This window comes from Hylobates moloch, unplaced genomic scaffold, assembly GCF_009828535.3.
Source record: "Hylobates moloch isolate HMO894 unplaced genomic scaffold, HMol_V3 SCAFFOLD_16, whole genome shotgun sequence".
Lineage (NCBI taxonomy): Eukaryota > Metazoa > Chordata > Mammalia > Primates > Hylobatidae > Hylobates > Hylobates moloch.
The window spans coordinates 57,004,647-57,029,252 of record NW_026652291.1 but is presented as its reverse complement, the minus strand read 5'-3'; the positions used below and the strand labels follow the sequence as shown (position 1 = coordinate 57,029,252).

The 24,606-nt window shown below is 50.6% G+C and overlaps 1 protein-coding gene across 1 annotated transcript; it reads left to right on the top strand.

The window, feature by feature from the left end:
- The first annotated feature begins 3,278 nt into the window (after window positions 1-3,278).
- On the top strand, window positions 3,279-23,012 carry CSF2RA (colony stimulating factor 2 receptor subunit alpha). Its single transcript, XM_032179405.2, is given in 12 exon segments — window positions 3,279-3,306; window positions 5,258-5,359; window positions 8,124-8,226; window positions 10,359-10,525; window positions 10,644-10,773; window positions 11,539-11,711; window positions 14,719-14,852; window positions 15,724-15,753; window positions 18,339-18,474; window positions 21,477-21,573; window positions 22,683-22,764; window positions 22,865-23,012. Coding segments are annotated over 11 exon segments (1,218 nt in total). The 5' UTR covers window positions 3,279-3,306; window positions 5,258-5,283; the 3' UTR covers window positions 22,955-23,012.
- Window positions 23,013-24,606: the final 1,594 nt, after the last annotated feature.

Here is a 24,606-nt window from a genome sequence, read left to right as displayed (position 1 = left end):
TCAACAATGAAGGAAACTGGAAATTGTAATTGGCGCTGTTGATCCCCGCGTGTGAGTTTCATCAAAACACCTCACATGGCGTCTGTGTCACGATCAGGTCCTTGCCTGTGAGGTCGTATTACTGTTTTGCAAGATGCTGCATTACAGGGAACTTGGCGACGGGTACAGGGATGTCTCTGAGTCATTCCTGACCACGGCACGAGACTCTGCCATGAGCTCATCATGAAAAGTTTCCCTGAAGGATGGCATGCTGACATTGTGTGTCTGTCCCCCCACTCCCCTCCCCAAGTGGCAAGTGGATTTTTTCTCCAGCTCTTACCCTCCTTTGTTTGCAGGAGACAGGGCATGGCAATCAGGAGCAGCGTGAGCCAAAGGAGGACCATTGGGAACACAGCTCCCAAACGCAGGACAGAGGTGCCTGCTGGAGGAGAAACGAGAGTCAGGCAGCGGGGACTGGCTGTGAAACTGGGTTGCGGGTAATGAAGGATGTTTGACCCTTCTGGAGCCTGGTGCTCACAGCAGGAGCTGCTTCTGGAGGGAAAGTGGTGGTGAGTGTGCATATGTGTGTGTGTGCAAATGTGCCTTTGCACACGCATGCATGTCAGAGTGTGCTTGTACATGTGTGCATTGTGTGCACAAATATCCGTGTGTGTGTGTGTACGTGGGTCTATATGTGTGCATGCCTGTGTGTAGCCATATCTGTTTGCACATTTGCACGACTACATGCATGCCTGTGCACACACGGGTACTGTGTACATGTGTTTATGTGTGTACATTTTTGTGCCCGTGTGTATCTGTGTGCACACATATGTGTTTGTGAGTTTTCTTGTGTGTGACAGAGTCTCGCCCTTGTTGTCCAGACTGGAGTGCAGTGGCACGATCTCGGCTCATTGCAACCTCTGCCTCCCAGGTTCAAGCGATTCTCCTGCCTCAGCCTCTTAAGTAGCTGGGATAACAGGAACACGCCACCATGCCTGGCTAATTTTTGTATTATTTATTTATTTATTTATTTATTTATTTATTTATTTATTTATTTTGAGACAGAGTTTTGCTCTTCTTGCCCAGGCTGGAGTACAATGGCGCGATCTCAGCTCACTGCAACCTCAGCCTCCCGGGTTCAAGCGATTCTTCTGGCTCAGCCTCCCGAGTAGCTGGGATTACAGGCATGTGCCACCACGCCCGGCGAATTTTGTATTTTTAGTAGAGACGGGGTTTCACCATGTTGCCCAGGATGGTCTCGATCTCCTGACCTCGTCATCTACCCGCCTCGGCCTCTCAAAGTGCTGGGATTACAGGCATGAGCCACCGTGCCCGGCCTGCATTTTTTTTTTAAGAGATGGGGTCTCACTATGTTTGTCTCACTGTGTTGCCCAGGCTAGCCTCAAACTGCTGGATTCAAGGGATCCTGCTGCCTCAGCCTCCCAAAGTGCTGGGATTACAGGCGTGCGCCTCTGCGCCCAGCCAAGAGACAGTTTTGCAGGATCATTTCAAAATATGTCAAATAAATACATTTTGGGGTGAAATGTATTTTGGAGTGGCATATACTGATTTCCCACAGTCTTATCTGGGGAGGCATATTTTGGCCTTCTAGAAAGCTTACACAGTAGCAGACAGGTGTGGTGGGTCACGCCTGCAATCCCAGCTACTTGGGAGGCTGAGGCAGGAGGATCACTTGAACCCGGGAGGTGGAGGTTGCAGTCAGTCGAGATCGCACCACTGCACTCCAGCCTGGGCGACAGAGCGAGGCTCCGTCTCTAAATAAATAAATAAATAAATAAATAAATAAAAGCTTACACAGTATCTGAGAAGACAGGGAAAGGAGGTGAAGAAATGACAGAAAGCTTAGAAGTCACTTGTTATAACCCCTTCCTGCCCCATCTCATATTTCCTTCAAAGCACCAACCAAAGGTGCTTGTGTTACAGGAAAGGGGTGAGGATCTAGCCCCCGAGAGAGAGGGTTCTTGGATCCCACACAAGAAAGAATTCAGGGCGGCCAGGCGCGGTGGCTCACGCCTGTAATCCCAGCACTTTGGGAGGCCAAGGCGGGTGGATCACGAGGTCAGGAGTTCAAGACCAGCCTGGCCAATGTGGCAAAACCCCGTCTCTACTAAAAATACAAAAATTAGCCGGGTGTGGTGATGCACACCTGTAGTCCCAGCTACTTGGGAGGCAGAGGCATGAGAATGGCATGAACACGGGAGGCGATACTTGCAGTGAGCGGAGACCGTGCCACTGGCCTGGGCGATAGAGCGAGTCCATCTCAAAAAAAAGAAAAAAAAAAAATTTCAGGGTGAGTCGGCAGTGCAAAGCCAAAGCAAGTTTATTACAAAAGTAAAATAGTGAAAGAATAGCTACTGCAGAGGCTGGGTGTGGTGGCTCATGCTTATAATCCCAGCACTTTGGAAGGTAGAGGTGGGCAGATCACCTGAGGTCAGGAGTTTGAGACCAGCCTGGACAACATGGTGAAACCCCATCTCTACTAAAAGTACAAAAATTAGCCAGGCGTGGTGGTGCATGCCTGTAGTCCCAGCTACTCTGATGCTGAGGCAGTAGAACTGCTTCAACTTGGGAGACGGAGGTTGCAGTGAGCCAAGATGGCGCCACTGCACTCCAGACTGGGCGACAGAATGAGACTCAGTCTCAAAAAAAAAAAAAAAAAAAATTCAGGGCGAGCAAGTTTACTATGAAAGTAAAATAGTGGAAGACTAGCTACTCCAGAGGCCAGGCACAATGGCTCGTGCCTATAATCCCAGCACTTTGGGAGCCCGAGGCAGGTGGATCACCTGAGGTCAGGAGTTCGAGACCAGCCTGGCCAACATTGAGATCAGGAGTTTGAGACCAGCCTGGCCAACATGGTGAAACCCCGTCTTTACTAAAAATACAAAAATTAGCCAGGCGTGGTGGTGGGTGCCTGTAATCCCAGCTACTTGGAAGGCTGAGGCAGGAGGATTGCTTGAACCCGGGATGTGGAGGTTGCAGCAAGCTGAGATTGTGCCATTGCACTCCAGCCTGGGCGACAGAGCAAGACCATCTCCAAAATAATAATGATAATAATAATAAGTAGTGCAAGAGATGTACACAAATATTCCAAACATTTGGTGACTCAGCAGAGGGGGCCAGTCTCATGGAACAGGACTTCTACACCTGTTACCACCACCTGGGGAGTTGTATCTGAATCTCAACGTCAGGCCCACCCAGACAGAACGTTTATCTCTAGGGTGCCACAGGAGAGTCTGTCCAGAGCCCAGAAACACCTGCAAGACCCAGAAGCAGGCTCCAAGAAGCGGGGTGCCGCAGTCCAGTGGGGTAAGCGGCCACATCCCTATGTCATGTGGGCTACAGATGAGCGGGGGTGCTGGGCAGGAGAAGAAGAAACAGGTGTGGCCTACATGCTTTTACTTCCCCTTAGCAAGCGAGGTTCCTCTTGCGGAGGAACGGTCTGAGAGACACAATCCTTTTTTGTTTTTGTTTTTGTTTTTTTTTGAGTTGCAATCTTGCTCTGTCGCCCAGGCTGGAGGGCAGTAGTACGATCTCGGCTCACTGCAACCTCCCGCCTCCCAGGTTCAAGAGATTCTCCTGCCTCAGCCTCCCGGGTAGCTGGGATTACAGGCGCCCGCCACCACGCCTGGCTAATTTTTGTATTTTTAGTAGAGACGGGGTTTCACCATATTAGCCAAGCTGGTCCCGAACTCCTGACCTCAGGTGATCCACCTGCCTCGGCCTCCCAAAGTGCTAGGATTACAGGCATGAGCCACTGCGCCTGGCTGAGAGACGCAAGCTTTCAGAGAGGAGGTTTGGAGCAGGAACCTCAGGGTGGACAGATGGTTCCCACCAAGTGCAGACACTTGAACTAAAGATGCTACAAAGGCCGGGTGCAGTGGCTCACGCCTGTAATCCCAGCACTTTGAGAAGCTGAGGCGGGCAGATCACCTGAGGTCAGGAGTTTGAGCCCAGCCTGGCCAAAGTGGCAAAACAGCGTCTCTACTAAAAATGCAAAATTAGCCTGGCATAATGGTGGGTGCCTGTAATCGCAGCTACTTGGGAGGCTGGAGCAGGAGAATCACTTGAACCCGGGAGGCGGAGGTTGCAGTGAGCCGAGATTGCACCACTGCACTCCAGCCTGGGCGACAGAGTGAGACTCCATCTCAAAAAAAAAAAAAAAAAAAAGAAATACGTTAGTTTGGTTCATAAAGGCGAGACAACCCAAAGTGGGGGCTTCCAGGCTATAAATGAATTTAAACATTTTCTGGTTGGCAATTGGTTGAGTTTGTAGCTCCTCCTCCTCCTCCTCCTTCTTCTCTTTCTTCTTCTTCTCCTTCCCCTTCTTTCTTCTTCTTCCTCCTCCTTCTCCTCCTGCTCCTTCTCCTTCTTCTTCTTCCTCTTCTCCTTCTTCCTTTTTTGCATAAAGAAGTATCAAGTAAGAGTAGTTTCACTGCCCTAAAAATCCTCTGAGGTCCATGTATTCATCCCTCCCTCTGCCCAACGCCTACCAACTCCGGATCTTTTTACTATTTCCATGATTTTGTCTTTTCCACAGTGCCCAAGTGTTAGAATGACTCAGTCTGCAGCCATCTCAAAGTGGCTTCTTTCCCTTAGTCATAAGTATTTAAAATTCATTCATGTTGTTTTGTGTACTCACCCTTTTTTTCTTCCTCTTTTTTTTTTCACTTGCCTTTTATAGCTGTTGCAAAAGTCAAGATTTCAAAAAAAGTATAAAAGAGCAGGGCCGGGCGCAGTGGCTCACGCCTGTAATCCCAGCACTTTGGGAGGCTGAGGCAGGTGGATCACGAGGTCAGGAGATCGAGACCATCCTGGCTAACACGGTGAAACCTAGTCTCTACTAAAAATACAAAAAAAAATTAGCTGGGTGTGGTGGCAGGTGCCTGTAGTCCCAACTACTTGGGAAGCTGAGGCACAAGAATGGTGTGAACCTGGGAGGTGGAGGTTGCAGTGAGCCAAGATCGCACCACTGCACTCCGGCCTGGGCGACAGAGTGTGACTCTGTCTCAAAAAAAAAAATCCTAATCCCATGTGGGAGACAGAATAATGGCCCCGGAGATGTCCATATCGTAATTATCATGTGGTAGAATAATGGCCCTGCAGACCTTCCCCAGCCGGCCGTGACCCCTCATTTGACCAGGTCAGCAGCTGACCACCATCCTGGGTTTGTTTCCCCAAATCACCTCCCTGGGGTCCCCTGCCAGGAATGTCCTGGGAGAGTCGCCCTTCTCACTGTGTGACATTTTCTCTCCTGCAGCTCTTCCCTTCCCTCTGACCAGCACGATGCTTCTCCTGGTGACAAGCCTTCTGCTCTGTGAGTTGCCACACCCAGCATTCCTCCTGATCCCAGAGAAATTGGGTAAGTATGGAAACCTGGCTGAACCTTCCCTGCGGCCCCTGTTTAGATGTCCTGCATCTGGGGACCTATCTGGATCCCTGGGTCCATCTGCATTTCATCTCTAATGTTTATGAGGGACCCAATAAGCACTGGCCAACCCACCAGAAGCTCAGAGCTCCTCTTGTCCTCACCTCCTTTTCTGCTGTTAATTCCCATCCACCCATTCTACGATGAGAAAACGGAGGCTCAGAGACCTCCATAGTTTAACCCAACCACCATCCTGGCCCAGTGATGGGGCCAGGATGAGGACCCAGGTCTGCATGGGGCCAAAGTGTTTCTTCCTGCCTGCCTGCCTTCCTTCCTGCCTTCCTTCCTGCCTTTTTCCACCCTCCCTTCTTCCCTCCCTTGGTTCCTTCTCTTCCTCCTGCCCTCCCTCCTTCCATCCTTCCTTCTCTCCTTCCTTCCATCCTTCTCTCCCTCCTGATTCATTTTTCTTTCTTTCTCTTTCTTTATTTCTTTCCTTCCTTCCTTCTTTCCTTCCTTCTTTTTCTTTCTTCCTTCCTCCCCTCCTTCCCTCTCTCTTTCTTCCTTCCATTGTTTCTTTCTTTCCTTCCTTCCCTTCCTTCCTCTCTTTCTTTCTTTCTTTCTTTCTTTCTTTCTTTCTTTCTTTCTTTCTTTCTCCTTCTTTGTTTCTTCTCCTTGTTTCTTTCTCTTTCTTTCTTTCTTTCCCTCCTTCTTTCTTTTTCTCTTTCTTTTTCTTTCTTTTCAGAGTCTCCCTCTTTTTGCCCAGGCTGGAGTGCAATGGCTTAATCTCAGCTCACTGTAAACTCAGCCTCCCTAGCAGCTGGGATTACAGGTGCCTGCCACCAGTCCCAGCTAATTGTTTGTATTTTTAGTAGAGATGGGGTTTTGTCATGTTGTCCAGGCTGGTCTCAAACTCCTGGCCTCAGGTGATCCACCTGCCTCAGCCTCCCAAATTCCTGGGATTACAGGCGCCCGCCACCATGCCCAGCTAATTTTTGTATTTTTAATAGAGGCGGGGTTTTGTCATGTTGGCCAGGCTGGTCTCAAACTCCTGGCCTCAGGTGATCCCTCACCTCGGCCTCCCAAAGTGCTGGGATTACAGCTGTGAGCCACTACACCCAGCCTCTTGTTTTTTGACTTCTTAATAACAGCCATTGTGACTGGTGTGGAATGACAGCTCATTGTGGTTTAGATTTGCATTTCCGAGAGGGACCCTCTTGACTGAGGGTGTGAGGGTCTGCTTCAAGAAAATATTTCCAGGTTTTTGTGACCTGGTTCAGGGAAGACAGGCAAAGACAGCTTTCTGTTTCTGCAGTTTTCTCAAATTCCTTCAGCTTTATTTTAAACTGCCAAAGTTCCATAATTTGGGAAGCGTGTTCAGAGCCACATCACTCTGGATAAAGAGCCTTTGCCTGTTCTCATTCAAGCGGTTTTCTTTCTCTCTCTCTCTTTTTTTTTTTTAAAGACAGGATCTTGCTCTGTCACCCAGGCTGGAGTGCAGTGGCATGATCTCGGCTCACCGCAGCCTCAACTTTCTGTGATCAAGTAGCCTCCCACTTCGGCCTCCCAAGTAGCTGGGACTACAAAAATACACCACCACACCAAGCTAATTTAATTTTTTTTTTTACTTTTATAGAGATGGGATCTTGCTATGTTGCCAAGACTGGTTTTTGATTTTTTTTTTTTTTTTTGAGATGGAATCGTGCTCTGTCTCCCAGGCTGGAGTGCAGTGGCGCAATCTTGGCTCACTGCAGCCTCCACCTCCCAGGTTCAACCGATTCTCCTGCCTCAGCCTCCTGAGTAGCTGAGATTACAAGCACCCACCACCATGTCCACCTAATTTTTTTGTATCTTTAGTAGAGACAGGGTTTCACCATGTTGGCCAGGCTGGTCTCGAACTCCTGACCTCAGGTTATCTGCCCACCTCAGCCTCCCAAAGTGCTAGGATTCAGGTGTGAGCCACCGCACCCGGCCAGTTTTTGATGATTTCTGCAGTAAACATTTCCATGTGGAGAAGGAGCAAGCTGGGACTACAGATGTGCACCACCACGCCTGCCTCATTTAAATGTTTTTTTAATTGTTTTTTTAAGAGATGCGATCTTGCTATGTTGCCCAGACGGAGCTCAACCTGCTGGGCTCAGGTCAGTTTTTTGCCTCAGCCTCCAAAGGTGCTGGGATTAGAGGCGTGAGCCACCACCCCCAGTGTTCAGGTGATGTTTGAGTATTTCTGCAGTGGAAATCTCCTTTTTCAGAAACAGCAAGGGGGCTGAGAAAAGGAGGGAAGACGGACAAGGGAGGAACAGATACCTGAGGATGTGGGACGTCCTGGGGCCACGTGGGTGACAGAGGAAAGTCAGCCCTGAACTTCACCTCCCAGAGCTGAGTGGGAGGAGAGAAAACAGGGTCGGCCGGGCGTGGTGGCTCACGCCTGTAATCCCAGCACTTTGGGAGGCCGAGGTGGGTGGAACACCTGAGGTCGGGAGTTCGAGACCAGCCTGACCAACATGGTGAAACCCTGTCTCTACTAAAAATACAAAAATTAGCTGGACATGGTGGTCAGCGCCTGTAATCCCAGCTACTCGGGAGGCTGAGGCAGGAGAATCACTTGAACCTGGGTGGCGGAGCTTGCAGTGAGCCAAGATCGCGCTATTGCACTCCAGCCTGGGTGACAGAGCCAGACTCCGTCTCAAAAAAAAAAAAAAAAAAAGGAAAAGAAAACAGGAAAAGAGGAAATTCTGAATCCAGTGCCCGCTCCTTGCAGATCCGCGAACAGTGGTACCAGCTTCTAGTCTCAATGTGAGGTTTGACTCCAGGACGATGAATTTAAGTTGGTCAACCCCTGTCCTTTACACAGCCCTTTCTGAGTTAAAAGCAACAGGGCCAGCAGGTTGCAGTGGCTCACGCCTGTAATCCCAGCACTTTGGGAGACCGAGGCGGGTGGATCACCCGAGGTCAGGAGTTCGAGACCAGCCTGACCAACATGGTGAAACCCCGTCTCTACTACAAATGCAAAATTAGCCGGGCGTGCTGGTGCATGCCTGTAATCCCAGCTACTCGGGAGGCTGAGGCAGGAGAATTACTCGAACTTGGGAGGCAGAGGTTGCGGTGAGCCGAGATGGCGCCATTGCACTCCAGCCTGGGCAACAAGAGCAAAACTCTGTCTCAAAAAATAATAATAATAAATCAAATTAAATAAAAGCAAGAGGGCCATGGACACAACACAAGTGTGGTATTTGGAGAAATGTCAGAGCCACAATCTCAGGGGGACTGGGAAAGTGCTGTTGGCTCGTGTCCGCAATGTGTACTGGCACCTGATTCCCTGAGGCAGAGTATATTTTACTGTATTTTAGCCCAAGAGTGTATTTTGCCCTAAGATAACAGAAATCCTGGCAAATGCAGTTGGATGTGCACCTAGATCTGTGGTGGAAGAAGGGTGGAGAAAACTAAAGTGTCAATGACTTTGTCGCTATGTCACCGTCCTGGTCCCCCAAGGGATTAAGGTCAGGGTTTTTGGAACACACCGGCACCTGATTCCCTGAGGCAGAGTATATTTTACTGTATTTTAGCCCAAGAGCGTATTTTGCCCTAAGATAACAGAAATCCTGGCAAATGCAGTTGGATGTGCGCCTGGGTCTGTGGTGGAAGAAGGGTGGAGAAAACTAAAGTGTCAGTGACTTTGTCACTATGTCACTGTCCTGGTCCCCCAAGGGATTAAGGTCAGGGTTTTTGGAACACAGGAGACAGAGACAGAAGAGCGGGGAGAGGGGAGGGAAGGAGGGAGAAACAGAGAAAGAGAGAACAGAAGAGGAGGGAGAGGAAGAGAGAAATATAGATGATTGATAGATAGGTGATAGATAGTTTATTGATTGATAGGTGATAATAGATTGAGAGATTGATAATCAATTCTACAGATAGATGTTACACGGATGGATGAGTGGTCTTGCTATGTTACCCCAGATGACATACTTTTTTTTTTTTTTTGAGATGGAGTTTTGCTCTTGTTCCCCAGGCTGGAATGCACTGGTGTGATCTTGGCTCACTGCAACCTCCACCTCCCAGGTTCAAGCGAGTCTCCTGCCTCAGCCTCCCGAGTAACTGGGATTACAGGCGCCTGCCACCATGCACGGCTACTTTTTGTATTTTTAGTAGAGACGGGGTTTCACCATGTTGGTCAGGCTGGTCTTGAACTCCTGACCTTGTCATCTGCCTCCCCCCCATTGGCCTCCCAAAGTGCTGGCATTGCAGATGTGAGCCACCATGTCTGATCTTTATTTTTTGGAATGGAATCTCGTCTGTTGCCCAGGCTGGAGTGCAGTGGTGTGATCTCAGCTCACTGCAACCTGTGCCTCCCGGGTTCAAGAGATTCTCCTGCCTCAGCCTCCTGAGTAGCTGGGATTACAGGTGCCTGCCACCACACCTGGCTAATTTTTGTATTTTTAGTAGAGACAGGGTTTCACCATGTTGGCCAGGCTGGTCTCGAACTCCAGACCTCAGGTGATCCACCAGCCTCGGCCTCTCAAAGTGCTGAGATTACAGGTGTGAGCCACTGCACCTGGCCTGTAGTCTGATACTTTCAGCACTGCTAGAGTATCAGATTGAGTTTTCACCTGCAAGCTGGTATTCAGCGTATCCACTCAGAGTCTTCGGAGGAAGCGTAGGGAGACAATTTCACAAAGGGAGGCAGCCGTGTTTTGCCAAATCCAGGTAAAAACCAATACCATGGCCGGGCGTGGTGGCTCATGCCTGTAATCCCAGCACTTTGGGAGGGCGAGGCAGGTGGCTCACCTGAGGTCAGGAGTTTGAGACCAGCCTGGCCAACATGGTGAACCCCTGTCTCTACTACAAATACACAAATTAGCTGGGTGTGGTGGCAGGTGTCTGTAATCCGAGCTACTCGGGAGGCTGAGGCAGGAGAATCACTTGAACCTGGGAGGCAGAGGTTGCAGTGAGCCAAGATCACGCTACTGCATTGCAGCCCGAAGAGTGTAGGAGACAGAAGGTTGTTTCCTAATCGGCTCGGTCTGGTTGCAACTCTTCAGCTCAGTAACAACGAATGTTCGTGCACATTTCGTGAAATTTGTCTACATGAAGGAGTCACATTTGAGGTTCACGTGAATACCAGTCAAAGAGAATTTCAGCAAAAACTGCTTTATCCAAACTCAGGTAAGCAAGACAGCTCAGTGATCTGTTTACAGCACTACCCCCCACCATCCCACCAGCATCAAAGTACACCTCGTTGAACTTCGGAGTGAAAATTTATTTTGTTTCTGCCTCTTCCCAGAAAGGGAGGGTACCGCTGCTCACAATTTCTCCTGTTTCATCTACAGTGTGGATTTCATGAACTGTACCTGGGCGAGGGGTTCGACGGCCCTCCATGACGTCCAGTATTTTTTGTACATACAAAACTCAAAGTGTTCACCTCATGTGAAGAATTATGAGGAATGCAGGGATGCGAGAGAAACCATGCTGGTTTTATTTGATTTGATTTGATTTTCCAAGGCATGTTCTTGCTCTGTTGCCCGGGCTGGAGTGCAATGGCACCATCTCGGCTCACTGCAATCTCGACCTCCTGGGTTCAAGCAATTTTCCTGCCTCAGCTTCCCAGGTAGCTGGGATTACAGGTGCCCGCCACCACATCCAGCTAAATTTTGTATTTTTAGTAGAGATGGGGTTTTGTCATGTTGCCCAGGTTGGTCTCGAACTCCTGACCTGAAGTGATCTGCCTGCCTTGGCCTCCCAAAGTGCTGGAATTACAGGCATGAGCCACCACACCAGGCTCCATATATTTATTTAGAGACAGAGTCTTGCTCTGTCACCCAGGCTGGAGTGTAGTGATGTGATCTCAGCTCCCTGCAACCTGTGCCTCCCTCCCGGGTTCAAGCGATTCTCCTGCCTCAGCCTCCCGAGTACCTGGGACTACAGGTGCACTCCATCACAATCATCTAATTTTTGTATTTTTAGTAGAGATGGGGTTTCACCGTGCTGGCCAGGCTGGTCTCGAACGCCTGACCTCAAGTGATCCTCCCGCCTTGGCCTCCCAAAGTGCTGGGATTACAGGCGTGAGCCACCACACTGGGCCTGTGGTTTTTTTGTTTTGTTTTGTGTTGTTTTGTTTTGTGTTTTTGTGTTTTGTTTTGTTTTCCTGATTGCTCTCTGAACACTTTCTAATCTTCCAGGAGAAAGAGGGAGATCCGGTGTTCTTATTACATACAAGATTCGGGAACCCATGTGGGATGTCACCTGGATAACCTGTCAGGATTAACGTCTCGCAATTACTTTCTGGTTAACGGAACCAGCTGAGAAATTGGCATCCAATTCTTCGATTCACTTTTGGACACAAAGAAAATAGGTGAGAATAACACATGATTTTCCTATTGTTTATAGGTGAAATGAAATTTGCCTTAAAATCTGTGTAACTGAGGCCAGGTGTGGTGGCTCACACCTGTAATCCCAGCACTTTGGGAGGCCACGGCAGGCCAATCACCTGAGATTGGGTGTTGGAGACCAGCCTGACCAACATGGGGAAACCTCATCTCTGCTAAAAATACAAAAATTAGCCAGGCATGGTGGCAGGTGCCTGTAATCCCAGCTACTCGGGAGGCTGAGGAGAATCACTTGAACCTAGGAGGTGGACGTTGCAATGAGGTGAGATTGTGCTACTGCACTCCAGCTTGAGCAACAGAGCAAGACTCTGTCTCAAAAACAAACAAAAATTTGTGTAATTTTGGTGCTGTAACAAATTAGAACTGAGCTGATTTAACTTTCCTTTTTTTGAGATACAGTCTCACTCTGTTGCCCAGGCTGGAGTGCAGTGGTGCAATCTCAGCTCATTGCAACCTCTGCCTCCCAGGTTCAAGCGGTTATCCTGTCTCAGCCTCCTTAGTAGCTTGGATTACAGGTGCCCGCCACCATGCCCAGCTAATTTTTGTATTTTTAGCAGAGACAGGGTTTCACCATCTTGGCCGGGCTGGCCTCAGTCTCCCAAAGTGCTGGGATTACAGGTGTCAGCCAACACACCTGACCTCCCTCCTTCTCTCCTTCCTTTTTTCCTTCCTTCCTGCCTTTCTTCTTTCTTCCCTTCTTTCTTTCTTTCCTTCCTCCCTCCCTTCCTTCCTTCCTTCCTTCCCTCCCTCCCTCCCTCTCTCCCTCCCTCCCTCCCTCTCTCCCTGCCTGCCTCCCTCCCTCCCTCTCTCCCTCCCTCCCTCCCTCTCTCCCTCCCTTCTTCCTTCCTTCCTTCTTCCTCTCCTTCCTTCACCTCCACTCCTTTCCTCCTTCCTTCTTCTTTTTGTTCATTTCTTCCTCATCAACATCTCTTCGTGTCCCAGTGCCCCACTCCTGGCTGGCCTCTTGGAGCCAGGCCCATATGCCCATACACTCTCCTCTTCCCAAGCCCACCGCATCCCACCCATGGACTCCTTCATCCCATTGGACATTCTCAGCCTCTTCAGGCTCAGGACTCCCACAGAAGTGTGACTCCTGCCCCCCGAGCCCATCCCCACCTCCCACCCTGGACCCCCTGCCTCAGTGGGTATCTCTCCTGTACATGGTAGCTGCCCCACCTCCACTTGGACCCCACCTCCACCTGGACCCAGTGTAGACAAAGAGGTGTCCCTACTCCACATTTACCTGGACCCAGTGTAGACAGCAGGAGACACTGCCCCACCTCTACCTGGACCCAGTGTGAAGGGGTCCAGCCCCTCCACACCTGTGAGTATTTCTCATCAGGCGGGACGAGAGACTCAAAAGAAATAAGACACAGAGACAAAGTATAGAGAAGAACAGCGAGCCCAGGAAACCGGCGCTCAGCACACGGAGGACCGGCACCGGCACCAGTCTCTGAGTTCCCTCAGTATTTATTGATTACTATTTTCACTATCTCGGCAAGAGGAATGCGGCAGTAGGACAGGGTGATAATGGGGAGAAGGTCAGCAGGAAAACATGTGAGCAAAGGAATCTGTGTCACAAATAAGTTCAAGGGAAGCTACTATGCCTGGATGCGCACGCAGGCCAGGTTTGTGCTTCTCTCCACCCAAACATCTCAGTGTAGTAAAGAGTAACAGAGCAGTATTGCCGCCAGCATATCTGGCTTCCAGCCACAGGGCGGTTTTCTCCTGTCAGAATAGAAGGAATGTACGATCGGGTTTTACACGAGACATTCCATTCCCAAGGGCAGGCAGGAGACAGAGGGCTTCCTCTTATCTCAACCGCGAGAGGCCTTCCTCTTTTACTAATCCACCTCAGCACAGAACCTTTATGGGTGTCGGGCTGGGGGACGGTCAGGTCTTTCCCTTCCCACGAGGCCATATCTCAGGCTGTCTCAGTGAGGGAAACCTTGGACAATATCCAGGCTTTCTTGGGCAGAGGTCCCTGCGGCTTTCAGCATTGTGCATTGTGTCCCTGGTTAATGGAGAATGGTGATGACTTTTACCAAGCATACTGTCTGCAAACATATTGTTAACAAGGCACATCCTGCACAGCCCTAAATCCCTTAAACCTTGATTCCATACATGTTTCTGTGAGCACAGGGTTGGGGCTAAAGTTACAGATTAACAGCATCTCAAGGCAAAACAATGGTTCAAAATACAGATCAAAATGGAATTTCTTACCTTCCTTTTCTACAAAGACACAGTAACAGTCTGATCTCTGTCTCTCTTTTTGTTTGTTTGTTTGTTTGTTTGTTTTTCTGAGACAGAGTCTCACTCTGTCGCTCACCCAGGCTGGAGTGCAGTGACGCAATCTCTGCTCACTGCAAGCTCCGCCTCCCGGGTTCACACCATTCTCCTCCCTCAGCCTCCTGAGTAGCTGGGACTACAGGCACCTGCCACCACGCCCGGCTAATTTTTTTGGATTTTTAGTAGAGACGGGGTATCACCGTGTTAGCCAGGATGGTCTCAATCTCCTGACCTCGTGATCTGCCCACCTCGGCCTCCCAAAGTGCTGGGATTACAGGCATGAGCCACTGCGCCCAGCCCCCGATCTCTCTTTCTTTTCCCTACACAAAGTAGACAAAGAGGTGTCCCTACTCCACGTTTACCTGGACCCAGTGTAGACAGGAGGAGACCCTGCCCCACCTCCACCTGGACCCAGTGTAGGCAAAGAGGTGTCTCTACTCCATATCCACCTAGACCCTGTGTAGACGAGAGGAGACCCTGCCCCATCTCCACCTGGACCCAGTGTAGACAAAGAGGTGTTCCTACTCCACGTCCACCTGGACCCAGTGTAGACAAAGAGGTGTCCCTACTCCACCTCCACCTGGACCCAGTGTAGACAGGAGGAGACCCTGCCCCACCTCCACCTGGACCCAGTGTAGACAGGATCTCTCAGGTTCAGGGGTGTGTCCTGCACCCTCATTACAGAACGATTCAACCCTCCCGGCAATGTCACTGTACGTTGCAACACGACGCACTGCCTTGTACGGTGGAAACAGCCCAGGACCTATCAGAAGCTGTCGTACCTGGACTTTCAGTACCAGCTGGATGTCCACAGAAAGGTCGGTGAGAGCTCCCCAGGGCTGGGCACCAGGAGGGAGGCGTATGCGACACGGCCACAGAGGAGCCTGGGAATCCCGGGGAAGTGTCCTGGGGGAAGGATGGGTGGGTGGTGAGCGGTGACTCTGGGGTGAACGCACTTCGGGTAGCAGAGGAAGAGGTGAAGGGTCTGTGGCCTGTGAAGCCACCTTGAAGGAGGTTGCAGGGAGGATGGACAAGGATGATCCTGCAACCATGGAACCAGGAAGTCGACCGGGAGGTGTGGGGGACGATGCCACAAGCAAGGGAGAGCCTCTGCTCCACCTCCAGCTGGACGCAGTGTAGACAGAAGGAGACCCTGCCCCATGTCTACCTGGGCGCAGTGTAGATAGGAGGAGACCCAACCCCACCTACACCTACACCCAGTGTAGATAGGAGGAGACCCTGCCCCACCTCCACGGAGACCCAGTGTAGACAGGAGGAGCTCTTGTCCCACAACCACCTGGACCCAGTGTAGACAGGAAGAGACCCTGCCCCACGTCCACCTCGATCCAGTGTAGACAAGAGTAGATCTTGTCCCACAACCACCTGGACCCAATGTAGACAAGGAGACCCTGCCCCATGTCTACGTGGACGACAGGAGAATACCCTGTCCCAAGGCCAGTGGGACCTTTCTAGATGGGTTACAGGAAGATATCTGGCCAGGAAGAATTCTGTGTTTGCAGCTCCTCATCCTACCTGTCTTGTAGATTCAGGGCAGGAGGGAGACCTGCCTGCCACTCCTCGGGGACTCTTTCCCATTCGGTGCCCACACCAGGGGAGACACTGTGAACCATCTGAAGTGTTTTAGAAATGGAAACAGTGACCTTGTATTGTGTTTTGTTTTGTTTCTAGAATACACAGCCTGGCACTGAAAACCTACTGGTAAGTGAAACCACAGACCCTACGGACGACCCTCAGTGTAACCCAATAGTCCCCTATTCACCAGACCTAGTGTAACCCTGCAGTCCCCTACTCACCACACCTAGTGTAACCCTACAGTCCCCTACTCACCACACCTAGTGTAACCCTACAGTCCCCTACTCACCACACCTAGTGTAACCCTACAGTCCCCTACTCACCACACCTAGCGTAACCCTACAGTCCCCTACTCACGACCTCTATAGTCCCCTAGTCATAACCCCTAGCATAACCGTACAGTCCCCTACCCATGACCCCTGGCGTAACCCTACAGTCCCCTGCTCACCACACCTAGCGTAACCGTACACTTCCCTACCCATGACCCCTGGCAGAACCCTACAGTCCCCTACTCACGACCCCTACAGTCTCCTACTCATGACCCCTGGGGTAACCCTACAGTCCCCTATTCACGAGCTGTAGTGTGACCCTACAGTCCCCTACTCACAACCCCTATTGTAACCCTACAGTCCCCTATTCACGAGCCCTAGCATGACCCTACAGTCCCCTACTCACAACCCCTAGTGTAACCATGCAGTCCCCTACCATGACCTCTGGCAGAACCCTACAGTCCCCTACTCATGACCCCTACAATCTCCTAACCATGACCCCTGGCAGAACCCTACAATTCCCTATTCACAACCCCTGGCGGAACCCTACAGTCCCCTACCCATGACCCGTAGTGTAACTGTACAGTTCCCTACCCATGACCCCTGTTGGAACCCTACAGTCCCCTACTCACGACCCCTAGCGTAACCCCACATGACTCCCGGTGTAACCCTACAGTCCCCTACCCACAACCCATGTCTGCCTGGACCCAGTGTAGACAGGAGGAGACCCTGCCCCACCTCCACCTAGACACAGTGTAGACAAGAAGGAGAGCCTGCCCCACGTCTACCTGGATCCAGTGTAGACAGGAGAATACTCTGACCCACATACAGTTGAACCACTGACAACCCTAGCATCACCCTACAGCCACCACGAACCCAGCGTAACCCTATAGTCTTGGTTTACGGGACTCTTAGTGCCACTGTGGCCCAGGGGTGGACACGGTGGGTTGTGACCCTGAACCGGAGGATGCAGATCTCACATGGGTGAGGGCCCCCTCATAGTTCTCACTGGGCAGGGTCTGCTTTTGGCCTCAACCTTCATGTCCCAATGGTTGGAATATTTACGCTCAGCCTGTTGTACTGATTTTCCTATTTTACTCCTCTTTCCTCTGAGTGGGTTAAAAATATATTCCAGTGACTGTCTAAGGAAATTATATCTCCCTCTAAAATGCTTTTAGAGTGAGTACTGTTTGCCGGATGTTTACCAAGTCTTGCATCCACTCTGACCCTCAGTATCCTCCTCTGTCCAATGCGTATGCTAGACTTGGGGATCTTAATATCCCTTGCTAAACTATCCATCTGAAGCTCTGTTAATATCAGTTGTTGCTCCTGAATCATTTATTTATGTATGTATTTATTTTTGAGACGGAATCTTGCTCTGTCCCCCAGGCTGGAGTGCAGTGGTGCGATCTTCGCTCACTGCGACCCCCACCTCCCAGCTTCAAGTGATTCTCCTGCCTCAGCCTCCCTGGTAGCTGGGACTACAGGTGCCCACACCTACACCTGGCTAAAAATTTCTGTTTCAAAAAATAAAATTTTAGGAAGGCACGGTGCTCAAGCCTGTCGTCCCAGCACCATGGGAGGCTGAGGCGGGCAAATCACTTGAGGTCAGGAGTTCAAGACCAGCCTGGCCAACATGGAGAAACCCTGTCTCTACTAAAAATACAAAAATTACCCATGCCTGATGGCGGGTGCCTGTAATCCCAGCTATGCAGGAGGCTGAGGCAGGAGAATCGCTTGAACCCAGGAGGCGGAGGTTGCGGTGAGCCCAGATCATGCCATTGCACTCCAGCCTGGGCAACAGAGCAAGAGTCTGTCTCAAATAAAATAAAATAGGCTGGGCGCGGTGGCTCACGCCTGTAATCCTAGCACTTTGGGAGGCCGAGGCAGGTGGATCACGAGGTCAGGAGTTTGAGACCATCCTGGCTAACATGGTGAAACCCCGTCTCTACTAAAAATACAAAAATTAGCTGGGGATGGTGCTGGGCGCCTGTAGTCCCAGCTACTGGGGAGGCTGAGGCAGGAGAATGGCGTGAACGTGGGAGGCGGAGCTTGCAGTGAGCCGAGATTGTGCCACTCCACTCCAGCCTGGGTGACAGAGGGAGACTCCGTCTCAAAAATATAAATAGATAGATAGATAGATAGATAGATGATAGATAGATAGATAGATAGATAGATAGATAGATAGATAGATAGATAAATAAAATAAAATAATTTAAAGCCTACATCACCCAAATTTTCCCAACTTGTCTCCCATCCAAATACTAATGAGGCTTGACTCTGCTTAGCTTCCAAGACCCGATCAGACCAAGTGTATTCAGAGTGGTAGAAAAAAAAGAAAAAAAAAAGGAGAAAAAAATTTAAAAGACAAAAGAATGAAAAAGACAACCTTTTCCTCCATGCAGAAGACACCTATCTCTAACTTTCTTTTTTCCTCCAAAGATTAATGTTTCTGGTGATTTGGAAAATAGATACAACTTTCCAAGCTCTGAGCCCAGAGCAAAACATAGTGTGAAGATCAGAGCTGCAGACGTCCGCATCCTGAATTGGAGTTCCTGGAGTGAAGCCACTGAATTTGGTAAGCGTTGGGCGGAGGTAAGGGATGTTTGTGCCGTCTGCCACCACCTTGGAGCAGGCACAGAGGTCAGGTGCTCTGTCCTGGGCGCTGATACTGAGTTGAGAACATCGCTGGGAGTTGTGTCAGGCTCTGAGTTTATCGCTGAGGCTCAAAAGAAGGAGGTGGTCTCATACTCGGTCAAGCAACATTGCTTTGCTGATGTTTTTTTCAGGACGGATGAGCTAGGCTCCCTTAATAACCAGAGAAGGGCCGGGCACAGCGGTTCACGCCTGTAATCTCAGCACTTTGGGAGGCCGAGGCGGGCGGATCATGAGGTCAGGAGTTTGAGACCAGCCTGGCCAACATGATGAAACCCCATCTCTACTAAAAATACAAAAACTCGGCCGGGTGCGGTGGCTCACGCCTGTAATCCCAGCACTTTGGGAGGCCGAGGAAGGTGGATCACAAGGTCAGGAGTTTGAGGCCAGCCTGGCCAACATGGTGAAACTTCATCTCTACTAAAAATACAAAATTAGCCCGGCGTGGTGGCAGATGCCTGTAATCCCAGCTACTCGGGAGGCTGAGGCAGGAGAATCACTTGAACCCCGGAGGTGGAGGTTGTAGTGAGCTGGGATCACGCCACTGCACTCCAGCCTGGGTGACAGAGCAAGACTCCATCTCAAAAACAAAAACAACAACAACAAAAACAAACAAACAAAAAAAACTAGCCAGGTGTGGTGGCACATGCCTGTAATCCCAGCTACTCGGGAGGCTGAGGGCAGAAGAATGACTTGAACCTGGGAGGTGGAGGTTGCAGTGAGCTGGGATCACACCACTGCACTCCAGCCTGGGTGACAGAGCAAGACTCCATCTCAAAAAAAACACAAATAAATAAATAAAAGCAAAAGCAAAAACTAGCCAGGCGTGGTGGCACATGCCTGTAATCCCAGCTACTCAGGAGGCTGAGGGCAGGAGAATAACTTGAACCCAGGAGGCAGAGGTTGCAGTGAGCTGGGATCACACCACTGCATTCCAGCCTGGGTGACAGAACAAGATTCTGTCTCAATGCCTGTAATCCAGTACCAGGGTGAGGCAGAGAATCTTTGAACCGGGAGGAGGTGTGGGATTACACTATCCAAAAAAAAAAAAAAAAAAAAAAAAGGTAGGAGGTGGTCTCATACTCATACGGGGTCATGCAACATTGCTTTGCTGGTGTTTTTTTCAGGATAGATGAGCTAGAATTCCTTAATAGCCAGAGAAGGACTCCACTGATAGCCCTCCTAAAGCCCCACCTCCCTCTACCCCACTGGGAAATAATCAGTCAGTCTTTGTCCAGTCAAACCATCACCATTCTGGCTCCCTGGCCAAGGGGATGCTCTCTCCCTTTTTTTTTTATTTGAGATGGCGTTTCGCTCTTGTTGCCCAGGCTGGAGTGCAATGACACCATCTCAGCTCACCGCAATCTCCGCCTCCCAGGTTCAAGTGATTCTCCAGCCTCAGTCTCCCGAGTAGCTGGGATTGCAGGCACCTGCCACCACACCCGGCTAATTTTGTATTTTTAGTAGAGACAGGGTTTCTCTATGTTTGTCAGGCTGGTCTCGAACTCCTGGCCTCAGGTGATCCGCCCGCCTCGCCTTCCCAAGGTGCTGAGATGACAGGCATGAGCCGCCGTGCCCAGCCGAGGAAGCTCTCTTCAAAGCCAGGTCTCGGCCGCCCAGGAGACAGGTCCATGCTTTTCTCTGAAGATGATTTTGAGGGCTCCAAATTGAAAAGGGGAAGGGGCAGGATATTGAGAAGTATGCAGCTTTCACCTAAACAAAGGGGACGGAGGAAAAAATGGGGGCTGGAGTACAGTAGTGCACCTCCACCTCCCAGATCACACAGACAAAATGGGATACAGAGATGATAGAGGTGCATTCGTGTCTGGTGGGCTGGAGTGACTGCACCTGTAAGAAATGTTTTTTGTTTGTTTATTTTTTGTTTTTTTTTGAGACAGAGTCTCGCTCTGTCACCCAGGCTGGAGTGCAATGGCAGGATCTCGGCTCACTGCAACCTCCGCCTCCTGGGTTCAAGCGATTCTCTGCCTCAGCCTCCTGAGTAGCTGGGATTACAGGCATGCATCACGCTTGGCCAGTTTTTGTATTTTTATTTTTATTTATTTATTTATTTTGAGATGGAGTTTCACTCTGTCACCCAGGCTGGAGTGCAGCGGCACGATCTCGGCTCACTGCAACCTCCACCTCCCGGGTTCAAGCGATTCTCTTGCCTCAGCCTCCTGAGTAGCTGGGATTACAGGCATGCATCACACTTGGCTATTTATTTATTTATTTATTTATTTGTTTGTTTGTTTGTTTGTTTGTTTGACAGTTTCTGTCTGTTGCCCAGGCTGGAGTGCAATGGCACGATCTCGGCTCATCGCAACCTCTGCCTCCCGGGTTCAAACGATTCTCCTGCCTTAGACTCCCAAGTACATAGGATTACAGGCGCACGCCACTATGCCTGGCTAATTTTGTATTTTTTTTTAGTAGAGACGGGGTTTCACCATGTTAGTGAGGCTTGTCTCGAACTCCTGACCTCAGATGATGCACCTGCCTCGGCCTCCCAAAGTGCTGGGGTGACAGGTGTGAGCCACCGTGCCTGGCCCAATTTTTGTGTTTTTAGTAGAGACGGGGTTTCACCATGTTGCCTGGGCTGGTCTCGAACTCCTGACCTCAAGTGATCTGTCTTCCTCAGCCTCCCAAAGTGCTGGGATTACAGGCCTGAGCCACCGCGCCCAGCCCATGGTGGCGAAGTTGTAACAGCTCACCACAAATTTCCTTGTGGGCAAAACATGGGGCAGGCGGGTTGCCTTTCATCTCAGAGCCATCTTAGGAACCAAAAAGAGGGAGGCAGGTTTGCTGGTCCCCATTCCCAGCTTGACTGTTCCCTTTGGCTAAATGCGTTTGGACACCCAAAGAGGTTTAATTTCCTTTCGCACGTCCATCAGCGATTCACCGCAGACGCAAACCTGTATGTCTCTCTAGGCTCTGACGGCAGAAACCTCAGCTCTGTGTGCATTTACGTGCTCCTGATCATGGGAACCCTTGTCTGTGGCCTCATCCTTGGCTTCCTCTTTAAAAGGTAATCTGTGAAACACCTGGGCCTCCCCCAGGCAAACAGGCCAGGCCAGGCCAGGAAAAAAGCGCTTTCTCCAAAGTCTCTGTCTCTGTCTCTGAGAAAGAGAAATAGCCTTGGCCGGACGCAGCGGCTCACGCCTGTCATCCCAGCACTTTGGGAGGCCGAGGCGGGCGGATCTCCTGAGGTTTGGAGTTCGAGACCAGCCTGACCAACATGGAGAAGACCCCGTCTCTATTAAAAATACAAAACTAGCCGTGCATGGTGGCGGGTGCCTGTCATCCCAGCTACTCGGGAGGCTGAGGCAAGAGAATTGCTTGAACCCAGGAGGCGGAGCTTGCAGTGAGCTAAGATTGCACCACTGCACTCCAGCCTGGGTGACAGAGCAAGACTCCGTCTCAAAACAAACAAAAAAAACCACCTCCAACCCAGAAACCACAGTCTTCAAGGCTGGTGGGATCAAGGCAGGCGTTTCCGCTCTGGAGCTCAGCCCTTCAACACCAGTGACCTCAGACTCCCTGAAGCTGCCCAGAGCTGACTGCCTGTTCCATTCCCATCCCTGTGCCTGAGGGGCTGAGGGAAGATTCTAGAAAGATTCCCTGTGAACATCACTGTGTATTCCTGTAGGAGCTCCTGTTTTCCCAGTCTTTTTTTTTTTTTTTTTTTTTTTTGAGAGGGAGTCTCACCTTGTTCCCCAGGCTGGAATGCACTGGTGTGATCTCGGCTCACTGCAACCTCCACCTCCCAGGTTCAAGCGAGTCTCCTGCCTCAGCCTCCCCAGTAGCTGGGATTACAGGCATGCACCATGATGCTTAGCTAATTTTTGTACTTTCAGTAGAGACGGGATTTCACCATGTTGGCCAGGCTGGTCTCGAACTCCAGACATCAAGTGATCCACCCGCCTCAGCCTCCCAAAGTGCTGGGATTACAGGCGTGAGCCACCGCGCCCGGCCTAGTTCCTTAAGATTTTCATCACTTGGTGATTCTTAGTGAAGTTGTTTTGCGTAGTTGAGGGCAGACACCCTGCACACAGCATCCCTTGGCACAGGACGCTGATGGAAGGAACTCTGGTGACCTGGGGTTCGTTCTCTTCACACTTTTTCTCTGTGTCTCAGGTTCCTTAGGATACAGCAACTGTTCCCACCAGTTCCACAGATCAAAGACAAACTGAATGATAACCATGAGGTGGAAGACGAGGTAGGTAGGGGTGGGCGGAGCGGTGACCTGGGATGGAAAGCGGGTAGTGGGGAGCGTGGGACACGGCCTCTGAGTGTCGACTGTCTTGCTTCTCCACCAGCTGCGACTGCAGCGTTGCCACGGGTGTGGCTGGAATCTGTATCCCGCTCCTGGGCCTTCTCCCGGATTGGGGTTAGGGTCGTATCTGTGAGGTCCATCAGGAGAAACTGAGGCAGGGTAGTGGTCAAAAAAAGGAGAAGATGGTAGAGAGGGCCGGGCACGGTGGCTCACGCCTGTCATCCCAGCACTTTGGGAGGTTGAGGCAGGCGGATCACCTGAGGTCAGAGGTTCGAGACCAGCCTGGCCAACATGGTGAAACCCCATCTCTGCTAAAAATACAAAAAATTAGCTGGGCATGGTGGTGCACACCGTAATCCCAGTTACTCGGGAGGCTGGGGCCGGAGAATGGCTTGAACCCAGGGGGCGGAGGTTGCAGTGAGCCAAGATTGCACCACCGCACTCCAGCCTGGGTGACAGAGTGAGACTCCATCTCAAAAGAAAAAAGAAGGTAAAGGAGAGGCAGAAATAAAGAGACAAGACACAGAGGCGGAGAAAGATGGAAGGAGAGAGATGGTGGAGAGAGCAAGGAACATAGAATGAGAAGGAGACACAAAAGAGAGGGAAACAGGCAGACAGACTGACAGAAACAAAGGCAGACACACCGAGAAACAGAGAGAGGGAGGGAGAAAAGGGAGAGGGAAAGAGAGACACAGAGAGGAAGACAGAGACATATGAAGATAAAAAGACAATAAGAGAGACAGACAGATGGAGAAACAGACAAACAACAAACATAAAGACCCAGGCGGAGGCTGAGCACGGTGGCTCACACCTGTCATCCCAGCACTTTGGGAGACCGAGGCGGGTGGATCACTTGAGGTCGGGAGTTCGAGACCAGCCTGACCAACCTGAAGAAACCTTGTCTCTACTAAAATTACAAAAATTAGCCAGGTGTGGTGGTGCACACCTGTAATCCCACCTACTCTGGAGGCTGAGGCAGGAGAATCACTTGAACCCAGGAGGCGGAGGTTGTAGTGAGCCGAGATTGCGCCATTGAACTCTAACCTGGGCAACGAACAAAACTCTATATCAAAAACAAAAGAAAACAAAACAAAAAAACAACCGCAGTAGGGAGAGGAGAGAGAGAAGAACAGAGGCACAGAGAGGGGAGACAGACAAAGACAGACACAGAGACAGACACAGAGACAGAAAAAGAGAGAGAGATGGAGAAGGAGAGATAGAGACAAGGACAAAGAGAAAAAGACAGACAGAGGGAGAAACAGAGAGACATAGGTGGACACGGAGAGGGGAGACAGAGACAGAGACAGAGAGACCAAGGGATGGGAGTGGAAGAGAGAGACAGAGGGAGGAAAGAGAGAGGGAGGCAGAGAAAAGAGACACAGAAACACTGAGAGAGACAGAGAAGACAGAGGAGTGGGACTTAGACTCAGCGAGAGCCCAGAGAGGGTGAACAAGGACGAGGAACCATGTGACCTGCACCCCAAGACCCCACTGGCGCTCCTCTCCCACCCACCTCTCTCCGGCTCAGGGACTGCGTCTTATGTTGCAGTAGGCTGGCAGGCTGGGAAGTCAGGTCAGGGCTGTTGCTGCATCCCAGAGGCAGAACCGTCCTGCATTCTCAGAGTAGGAGATGAAATTTTTAAAAAGGAAATAAAACTCTTGTCCAGGGAACCTCAGCTTTTATCCTTTAGACCTTCGACTGATTAGATGAGGCCCACCCTTCTCCTTTAGACCTTCAACCGAGTAGATGAAGCCCACCCTTCCCACTTTAGACCTTTGACTGAT